The sequence below is a fragment of the Dipodomys ordii genome, unplaced genomic scaffold, assembly GCF_000151885.1.
Source record: "Dipodomys ordii isolate 6190 unplaced genomic scaffold, Dord_2.0 Scaffold11, whole genome shotgun sequence".
NCBI lineage: Eukaryota > Metazoa > Chordata > Mammalia > Rodentia > Heteromyidae > Dipodomys > Dipodomys ordii.
The window spans coordinates 9,385,754-9,396,708 of record NW_012267227.1 but is presented as its reverse complement, the minus strand read 5'-3'; the positions used below and the strand labels follow the sequence as shown (position 1 = coordinate 9,396,708).

Here is a 10,955-nt window from a genome sequence, read left to right as displayed (position 1 = left end):
ATTTAAATCCAGATATTTCTCTGCCATCTCTGCAATTTTTCACATATTTGATGTCATGAATACCTTTTAAAATATTAGAAATTGGATAGTGAATTAAATTCTGACACTTATTTCAATATTTGTCCCTTTTCAGACTCTACAGGAAGTTATGTGGAAATGAGAGAGATTCACAGATCCTCTCCTCCAAGAGAGAAAATCTTTCATAAATGGAGTTCTGCCTCTGATTTCCACAGGACATTGACGTTGTGGCCTTTCCTGCTATTTCCAGCGATTCCCAGAACATCTGAACAGTGATGTCTGCCTTGGATTTACAGCTTTCCATGCTGATTGCTTGTTTACTTCTTTGGGGTAGAAAAGTTAGCACTAATTGCTCTCCATGGTGGCTAATCTTTTCAAGAGCTTGATTTTACCTTATATCCATAAGCTTTACAAAGGAATGTTTACAAAGAAATTGGGAAATACAACCAAAAAAAAAGAGAATCAGCAGCAGAAAAAGAATCAAGATTTTCCCACTGCTGGTCAGACCAAACCCCCCAAATTTTCTAATACTTTGAAAAGCACTGTAAAGAAAATTGCAAAGTGTTCATCTGCTCGCAACTTATCTATTGAAGAAGAAGACGCTAACAGAGACTTTTCCCTCTCTCCTACATTCAGTTATCGAGTAGCTATTGCCAATGGCCTGCAGAAGAATACTAATATAACCAGCAGTGATAATGAAGATCTGCCTCAAGAGCTATCTTCCATTGAGAGTTCCTACTCAGAATCATTAAATGAACTAAGGAGCAGTACCGAAAACCAGGAACAGTCAACACACACCATGCCTGTTAGACGCAACAGAAAGAGTTCAAGCAGCCTGGCTCCTTCCGAGGGCAGCTCTGATGGAGAACGCACTCTACATAGCTTAAAACTAGGAGCTTTACGAAAGCTGAGAAAATGGAAGAAAAGCCAAGAATGTGTCTCCTCAGATTCAGAGTTGAGCACCATGAAGAAAACTTGGGGGATAAGAAGCAAGTCTTTGGATAGGACAGCCCGAAACCCAAAGGCCAATTCTCTGGAGCCTGGGTTCAGCTCCTCAGGCTGCATTAGCCAAACACATGATGTCATGGAAATGATATTTAAGGAACTTCAGGGAATAAGTCAGATTGAAACAGAACTTTCTGAACTCCGTGGGCATGTCAACGCTCTTAAGCACTCCATTGATGAGATCTCCAGTAGTGTGGAGGTTGTACAAAGTGAAATTGAACAGTTACGCACTGGGTTTGTTCAGTCTCGGAGAGAAACTAGAGATATCCATGATTATATTAAACACCTAAGTCATACGGGTAGCAAGACAAGCCTGAGATTTTTAAATGTGCCGGAAGAAAGATTCGAATATGTAGAAAGTGTGGTGTACCATATTTTAATAGATAAAATGGGTTTTTCAGATGCACCAAATGCTATTAAAATTGAATTTGCTCAGAGGATAGGACACCAGAGGGACTGCCCTAATGCAAAACCTCGACCTATACTTGTGTACTTTGAAACTCCTCAACAAAGGGATTCTGTCTTAAAAAAATCCTATAAACTCAAAGGAACTGGCATTGGAATCTCTACAGACATTCTGACTTACGATATCAGAGAAAGAAAAGAGAAAGGCATACCATCTTCCCAGACCTATGAGAGCATGGACATGAAGTTGTCTACTCCAGAGCCCAAAATCAAGAAGAACAGTTGGCAGTCACCAGAAGACAGTGATGGAGAGCTAGACTCTGACCTCAATCGAAACACTTATGCTGTGCTTTCCAAGGCAGAGCTTCCCACAAAGGGGAGTACTTCTAAGTCAAGCTCAAAATCACACAGTGCTAGATCTAAGAATAAAAGTGCTAATAACAGCAGAGTTTCAAATAAATCAGATCGTGCTAAAGTGTCCTCCCAGTTGCCACAATCAAGTGATTTGGGAAAGCAAACCACACCCCAATATGTGGAGGCGACACCTCTCTGGCACTCACAGAGTGATTTTTTCACTGCGAAACTTAGTCGTTCTGAATCAGACTTTTCCAAATTGTGCCAATCGTACTCAGAAGATTTTTCAGAAAACCAATATTTTACTAGAACTAATGGGAGTTCCCTCTTGTCATCTTCAGACCGGGAACTCTGGCAGCGGAAACAGGAAGGCACACCCACCTTATATGACCAGCGGTTTGATGGGAGTCCTCAAGGCATCCAAGTACAGAGTGAAATGGAGAATACAGAGACTGTGGATAGTGGAATGAGCAATAGCATGGCATGTGCATCTGGAGACCGAAGTCACTTTACTGATTCTCAGCTCTCCCTACATGAGGATCTTTCTCCATGGAAAGAATGGAATCAAGTAGAGCAAGGGGCCAATTTGGGCTTAGATTCATCCACACAGGAAGCTTTGGACTATGACACAAACAGTCTATCTGACCAACAGCTAGATGTCCTCAATAAAGAACTAGATGACATGGGAAAGTACCACAGTGACCTACAAGATGACTCTGAAAGCTACGATTTAACCCAAGATGATAACTCATCTCCATGCCCTGGATTGGATAATGAACCACAGGGCCAATGGGTTGGCCAGTATGATTCTTCTCAGGAAGGGAATTCTAATGAACTGTACCAAAACCAGGGCCAGTTACCCATGATGTATCGAAGTCAAAGTGAACTGCAAAGCGATGACTCAGAGGATGCCCCACCCAAATCTTGGCATAGTCGATTAAGCATTGACCTTTCTGATAAGACATTCAGCTTCCCAAAATTTGGATCTACACTCCAGAGGGCTAAATCAGCTTTGGAAGTGGTATGGAATAAAAGCACACAGAGTCTTAGTGGGTATGAGGACAGTGGCTCTTCCTTAATGGGCAGATTTCGGACATTATCTCAATCAACTGCAAATGAGTCAAGTACAACCCTTGACTCTGATGTCTACACAGAACCCTATTATTACAAAGCTGAGGAAGAGGAAGACTATAGTGAACCTGTGGCTGATAACGAAACAGATTACGTTGAAGTGATGGAGCAAGTCCTTGCTAAGCTAGAAAACAGGACTAGTATTACAGAAGCAGATGAACAAATGCAGGAATATGACCACCCTTCCTATGAAACACCTTATGAAACCCCACAAGATGAGGGGTATGAAGGGCAGCCAGATGATGTGGTGAGTGAAGGGGAATTGGAACCCTTAAATGAATCATCAGTAGAAATGGAGATAGGAGAAGATGAAAACCAAAACATCCCCGAACCATCACCTGTGGAAATTGCAAAGCCAAAGAGAATCCGCCCCTCTTTTAAAGAAGCAGCTTTAAAGGCCTATAAGAAGCAAATGGCAGAATTAGAAGAGAAAATCCTGGCTGGAGGTACTTACATTTAAATTTATATTTAAATACTACATTATAAGTTAATCATGTTTTAACATTGAGTAGTGTTATTTAAGAGAATATTCTGTATTTCTTTGGGAGAATTTAATGCAAGGAATTTGTTTTTTTTTTTAAATTCAGTTTTCCCAACAAGTTGGGCTCTATGATGTTAAATCCAACCATATTTCAGACAGGTCATATTGAAATGGGCCCCCATTTTGCCCCACTGTGCTAAGTTTAGGCACACACCATAGTTCATGTTAAGCAATTCTGTGGCATTGGTTGTCAAGGAAAAAAAATAGTGAAATCAAAAGATAGCCCCTTCAGCCATAGTCTGGGGTCTGCTCCTCAGTTCCATTAGGTTCTTTCATAGGAGTGAGAAGAAAGGTATAGTTAATCCTAACTTTGAAAGGATGGACACTTTGAAAGGATGGACACTTATATTTAACCCCACCAATCATGGTCTCATGAATGACCATGAACTTTTTTATCTCCTCCTGATGCATTGTGGGAGAATAATACATTCAAGACCCCAGATCATGGCTGAATGGTCAAGAGTCATTGAGGATGAATTAGTAAGGGGGCTAAGAAGAGAGTTGCCTCTTGAAGAGTGGAGTAGGAAGAATATTTTATGTAACAATTCTTAATTTTGGATAAAAAATTTGGTACCTATGCATAACAATTTGAGTTATTAATGTTTGTATTCATCAATATTTCTGAGTTTATTAATGTTTGTTTTCATCAACCTAACCTCATATATACTCATCTAAATATCTTAACATTGATTTATATTTTTATTACTTTATATTTTAGGGATTATTATAATCTCTTTTTTAAATGAACTAAATTTTATTAATGTTTTCCCAACTATAGCAGTTTCATCTTTGCTTGAAATATTTATATAATGTTTCATAAAGATAGATTCTTGTCATTAGTGATATCTGCTCAAATTATAGAATAGAATAGTTTATGTAGTCAGTAGCTGATTGTTGCTTGTCTTTGCCAAATTGTGATTAGACCTTTTTTTTAAAAAAAACACCATTTTTTATTGATAAAGATTAATAATTGAATAATCAAATACCTTTACTGTTCAATCATTCCAAGCCCTAAGAGAATTAAATAACAATGTGATTTCCTCACTCTAAAAATCCATCTATGTAAAGCAACACACTCTATAGAATTCAGTCATTGTGACTGATAGTTTTATTCAGAGTGTGAATAATTCTTTTTTATTTTATTTTATTTTATTTTTTGGTCAGCGTGGGGCTTGAACTCTGGGCCTGGGCGCTGTCCCTCAGCTCTTCAGCTCAAGGCGAGCGCTCTACCACTTGAGCTACAGCGCCACTTCCGGTTTTCTGGTGGTTTATTGGAGATACGAGTCTCACCGGCTCTCCTACCTGGGCTGGCTTTGAACTGCGATCCTCAGATCTCAGCCTCCTGAGTAGCTAGGATTACAGGCGTGAGCCACCAGCGCCCGGCTTCAGAGTGTGAATAATTCTTATCTCTACTTAAGACTGATTTGAAAATGCAAAGTAGTCAAATGTTGTAAATAATTTACATTAATACTTTTTTAGATAATTTGTAATGTGGAGTAGAAGTCCTTATTATGACTCAGATGGTAATTTATTGTGGTAGAAACAAAAAATTTAGCATTGTGTTATATTTGTAGTTGATATAGAGAAGTCTGTTCAAAGAGAGACAAAACACAACTCTGTGTGCATGTGAGAGAGAAGAGGGAAGGGAGAGAGGAGCGAGATAATAGGAGTTTGAATTGGTTAGGGAACATTAGGGAATATCATAAATAGGATGAGATAAAAACTTCAAGAGAATGGATCTTCAATGTTTAAGAAAGAAACTATGATATAGATAAATAATAGGATATTATTCAGACTTTGCCTAATAGTTTTCATATTGTGTGCTTTTAATATACATAAAATTCATATACAAACTAAATTAAAAATAAAATTCTAAGTTAGCAAGCTTCTATGCAATACAAGTGCCACTTAAATGTCTAGTGGCACTTCTTGGAACACAGATAGACACTTAGCTATCTATTTGCCAACATAAGAATTCTAAATCAGAGAAAACAATCTTGTTCCATATACCTGGCATTCAAAGCTTAGCTACAGAGAACTCAGATTCTATCAACAATCATCTTGGAACATGGCTTGCTGTCATTCTCTGAGCTGACTTTGAATGAAATCTGTCAGATATATTCCCCTGTCCTAGAGGAAATCAGCACACACATCTTCAAGATCCTCTCTGGATGCTGAAAGGCACCAGATTGACTACCCAGGAGGCTGCAGTAGCCTAGATTTTAAAGGCCATTTCACTCTTCCTTGCAGCAGGCAGGCAGTTTCTCCTTCCTGTGCTACCAATATGCTTCTGAAGGAAGGCCAGCCAAGGAAGGATGTTTTCCAGGCCTTTTCCCTGCTCAGAGCATCCCTGTGAGGTGCCAATTGTCATGATGGTTTAATGCCCAAGGCCATCTGCTTACTGGGCATTGGACAGATGCCAACAGGTTTTTCTCTCCTTGGCTGCTCAGTCATAGTGAGGTAGCCATGCCATATTTTCTTCATTACTAACCTACACAAATTCAACCATTAGCACCTTGCTATAAACCTCTATATAGGGTGCTGTTTCAGTGCTGACATACTTTTCTATAACACAAGCTTGGGCATTTGAATTGTTTCAATGCTGTCTTCAGGTCCTGGTGAGAGATGGATATTTGGTGATAATATTTTTGAGAATCTACACCTGAGATGTAGATATTTGGTGATAATATTTTCAAGAATCTTCGGTAGAGTAAGATATTTTGGAGTGTGTGTGGCCAGAAACTTCCCCATGATGTCAATGTTGTCTTTGTTGCTGGGCCTTTCTGAGTTGGCCCCATTTATGTAAATGATCCAAACTCAGCATCTTACTAGGGACTATCTGATCTTTTTTTTAAATTTAGTTTTATTTTATTTGTGAACATACTGTACAGAGGGGTTACAATTACATGGGCAGGATAATGCGACTATCTGATCTTTTACGTCCATACAGACAAAAACTAGAATTAACTATTGCCTACTCTAAATTCTTGTGTATCTGCTTCTTATGTGCATTTCTCATTTTCGCTTCAAAACTGCACATTGGAAGATCAGAGCTCTTACTTATTATTATCTTTTGCCTATACCACTCCTGTTTTTATGCAGAGTTGGCTTTGAGTTCCTCTATGTCAGATAAGGGCTTGAGGGAAGGAAGAAAGAAGAATAAATAAAAAGTAGAAGTTTCAAAGTTAAAATCCAAAGGCAAATATAAGCTGTTTAATGGCTAAGGCTATGACTTTTTCATTTAATCAATTTTGATGCTTTTAATTATTTTTATCCTTAAGTAGTGTACAAAGGGATTTCAAGTCAACATGTCAGATTGAGAGTACAATGCATCTTTTAAGTTTTATTTTGAAATTATTTTTGTACAGAGAGTTTCAATTAAACATGGCAGTTTACAAGCACACTGCATCTTGATCGATGTTACCCCTTTCATCATTTTACCCCATCTCTCCCCACCCCATGCCTTTGGTTTACATAGTTCCATTTTCACATGCATACATTGAATATCATCACTGCATTTGCCTATGCTTGCTATATGATTTTATCTTCAGAGCCCTTACAAACATGGTTAGAGATACAAGCTTAGAATTCAGCCTTACTGTATTCCAGGTACTTCTTAGGCAATTTACCTGTTTTCCTTCTTTTGCTGTTCATGGTGTCACTATGAATTCATTTCCATTATTGTCCTACTTTACTTACTGGTCAGGAAAGTTATTCATAAGAAACTACTCAATATCACACACCTAATAAGGAGTGCCTCCAGAATTAAATGGATTATTATTTTGGTTATGTAGAATAGCACTTTGCTTCTGTACTTCAAAGTCTGCTTTATATTCAACTTGTAAAAAGACATAAAAGTGGAGAAGAGAATCAGCCATCAGGTTTATGTCATACTCAAGGTCTTTCATGAGCCAACAACACTAATATAAGAGAAACTACATCTTCAGGGACAGTGAGAATTTGATACAAAATAGTTTGCTATTGGTCTTTCTACTTCAAATTTTAAGAGTTTGTAGGGCTCAATAATTGTAGTCCTGCACTTGCTTGAGAATGGTATATTTGAAGGGTGAATACATCTTGCTTGGAATGAAAGCCTGAAGTCAGTTTGGCTTCATTTTCCTAATAGGAAAATGAGAATCTTGTTCTTTAAGAAACTATGATATTGATAACATGATTACTTATTTTTTTTATCATGGTATACATTTTGTTTTCTAAATGTTCATAGGGCTGTGCTAGATTATTTTGGCTTCTATTTAGCTAGATTATTTTAGCTTCCACATACGATATAAAATTTGAATGCATAAAAGTTCATGAAATTGATACTTTGGTATGTTATATCCAGAGGTCCCCAGGCTGGCTGGTTGTTAGAATGATCTGGGGAGCTTTTGTCATACTCATTCCTTTGGTGGTGGTTTAAAATAACCACATTGGGCTGGGAAGGTGGCTCAGTAGTAGAGTGCTTGCCTTGCATGCTCAAGGCCCTGGGTTTGATTCTCAGCACCACATAAGCAAAAAGAAAAAAAGCCGGAAGTGGCGCTGTGGCTCAGCGGTAGAGTGCTAGCCTTGAGCTGAAGAGCTGAGGGGCAGCGCCCAGGCCCAGAGTTCAGGCCCCACGACTGGACCCAAAAAATAAAAATAAAAAATAAATAAATAAGTAAAATAAAATAACCACATTACTAAACACTGGAGCCAGAGGTATGTATGCAGACTTGTATGAATTAGTGATATAATAACATACATTCTTGTAATAAAACAACAAACACTACCATGCACAATTAAAAACATTGTGAAAACAAGTCTAAAGTGCAGAGTAAAATGCAGTGTGTGGAAGAGGTATCTGCTCTTCTGTGTTCACTTCAGCCAAGAACTGGAAACCAACTAAGTGTCTATGGACTGATGGATGGACAAAAAGAATGTGCTCCACAGGAGAGTAAGTTTTTCAGCCATAAAACAGAATGAAACCCTGTCTTTTTGACAAGATGGCTAGAACTGGTGATCATTATGTTAGGTGAAGAAACCAAACACAAAAAGACAAGCACTGTATGTTCTCAATTACATATGTAATATAAAAAAAGCGGAACTCAGTGAAGTTGAAAGTGTGGTAGGTATCAGGAGAGGGACACTTATTCTAACCCTCTTCCATTCAGTCTCTTTAAAAACAAACTTTACTGCTTGGCTGGGGTGGGGGAAGGAGTTGGGGAGGTGGGTAGGGAAGGGATGGCAGGGGAAAAACAAAGGAGGGGTAACAATGCCCGATAGGAAATGTACTCATTACCTTACTCATGTAACTGTAACCCCTCTGTACAGTATCTTTAACAATAAAATATAATTTTTAAAGTTATATTTAAGTAGTTGTACAATGGAGGTGCCATTCAACAAAGCAGATTATGAATACAATGCATCTTAATCAGTGTCACCTCTTCAACATTCTCCCTCCCCCACCCCGCTTTCACCCACCCCTTCCCTTACTTTTCTTACTTTTACGGGTATATACAATGGATTCTGATTGCATTCTCCTCACCCCTCTCCCATTAAACTCCTCCACTGTGGATGGACCCACTTCCTGGTGTTGATTTTTTTGGAGCTTTGACCTAGTCTTTCTAAAAGAGTATACTAGTTGTGGAGGTGGGAGGGAAGGGATGATAGGGGAAAAAACAAAGGAGGAGGTAACAATGCTTGATAGGAAATATACTTATTACCTTGCTCATGTAACTGTTAACCCCTCTGTACAGTATTTTTACAATAAAAATGTATTAAAAATTAAGGATTATACTATTTGAGTTCTCCAAAGAGTCTATTGTACTTAAGGTAATTCATTTGTAACCAGCCAACATGTTTACTTATAGATTATAGGTACATTCTATCTTCCACAAATGAAGGAAACCATGCAACCTTTGTTTCTTTGGGCCTGGCTTACTTTACTGTCTCTCTTTTTTCTGTCTCTATCTACATCTTTACCTGCCTGCCTGCCTGCCTACAGCCTGTCTACCAACTCTCTATCTCCTTCTCTCTGTCTCTCTCCATGTCATCTGTCTGTCTTGAGTTTCCCAAGAATCTTCCTTGAAGCTGAGTATAAAGGTACTGATAACAGTAGAAGTCAACTCATTTGCAAAATGATTCACTATGGTGTAGTACATAGCAGTAATTTTTTGACCTAGTATTGTTGCTTTTTAATACTCTGCAATTGCCTATAATGTAAAGTAATTGTCTCTTTTCAGATTTCTCTTTGATGATAATGATAATGAGGTGTAGTGTTTGGCTTTGATCCATATATATGTATATATATACATATATATATGGTGTAGGTGGATTCAGTCAAGCTAATGAACACTTTGTTTACCTCCTCAATTTATCTTTTGTGATAAGAATATTGAAAATACATGCCTTTAGGGAATTTGGAATTTACAGTATTTATCATTCACTATGGATGCCATGAAGTGCAATAATAGATCACTCTAAGCTCTTCCTCCAGGTTAATTGAAATTTGATGCTTTTTGATAGTTATCTTCCCTTTACCTCCTCTTCTTCCTTCTTCTCCTTAGCCTTTGGTTACCATCTTCCTGCTCTCTGCTTCTATAAGATTGACATTTTTTTTTTTTTTGTGTCGAACTGGGGTTTGAACGCAAGGCCTCTTGCTCTCACTTGACTTCTGTTCAAGGCTGGCACCTGACTACCTGAACCATACCTCTGCTTTCAGCTTTCTTTGCTGGTCAAATGGAGATAAGAATCTTGCAGATTTGTCCACTGTGGCTGGCCTTCAAACCTCAATCTTTAGATCTCAGCCTTCTGAGTAGCTAAGATTATAGACATGAGCCACCAGCACCAGGCTAGGATTGACATTTTTTATAATTCCACATATAGCCAGGTCCAATAGCTCATGCTGATAACCCTAGCTACTCTGGAGGCTGAGAACTGAGGATTTCAGTTTGAAGCAGGCCCTAGCTCTAAAGTCTGTGAGACTCTTAATCTCTAATAAACTACACAGAAAAAGCCAGGAGTGGCAGTGTGGCTCAAGTGGTAGAGAGCTAGCCTTGAACACAAAAAAGGCTCAGGGACAGCACCCAGGCCCTGAGTTCGAGCCCCAGGATGAAGAAAATATAAAAATAGAATAAGTTTAAATATATATATATTTCACATATAGATAAAATCATACAGTATCTACTTTTCAGTGTCTTCTTAATTCACTTAGTCTTAATATCATCTCATTGTATCCATGTTGGAGCAGTGGCTCAAGTGTTACAGTATCTACTTAGCAAGCATCAAGGCCCAGAGTTCAAATCCTAGTAACATCAAAAAAAAGTCCCAGTCAAGTAATTATGTTTAAATTTGTAGTTTTAAACTTAATCAGGGTTTGTACTTATTTGATTTTCTTAATACAATTAAATGTTTCCTCCTCTGGCTCAAGACACATTTCCATTTCATCAATTTCCCTCACGCAATACTTTTGAAATCTCGTTTAACTTTATTGCCTCATTTGAGTTGTCAAGAGCTTTTACTCTTT

General features: G+C 38.2%; 1 protein-coding gene across 1 annotated transcript in view; it reads left to right on the top strand.

Annotated features, from left to right (window-relative positions):
* The first annotated feature begins 376 nt into the window (after positions 1 to 376).
* The window catches only part of Unc13c (unc-13 homolog C (C. elegans)), a 276,186-nt gene continuing 265,607 nt past the window's right edge, over positions 377 to 10,955 (top strand). The window contains exon 1 of the mRNA XM_013010022.1: positions 377 to 3,359. Within this exon, the coding sequence (XP_012865476.1) occupies positions 377 to 3,359 (2,983 nt within the window). The remainder of the gene's footprint in view (positions 3,360 to 10,955) is intronic.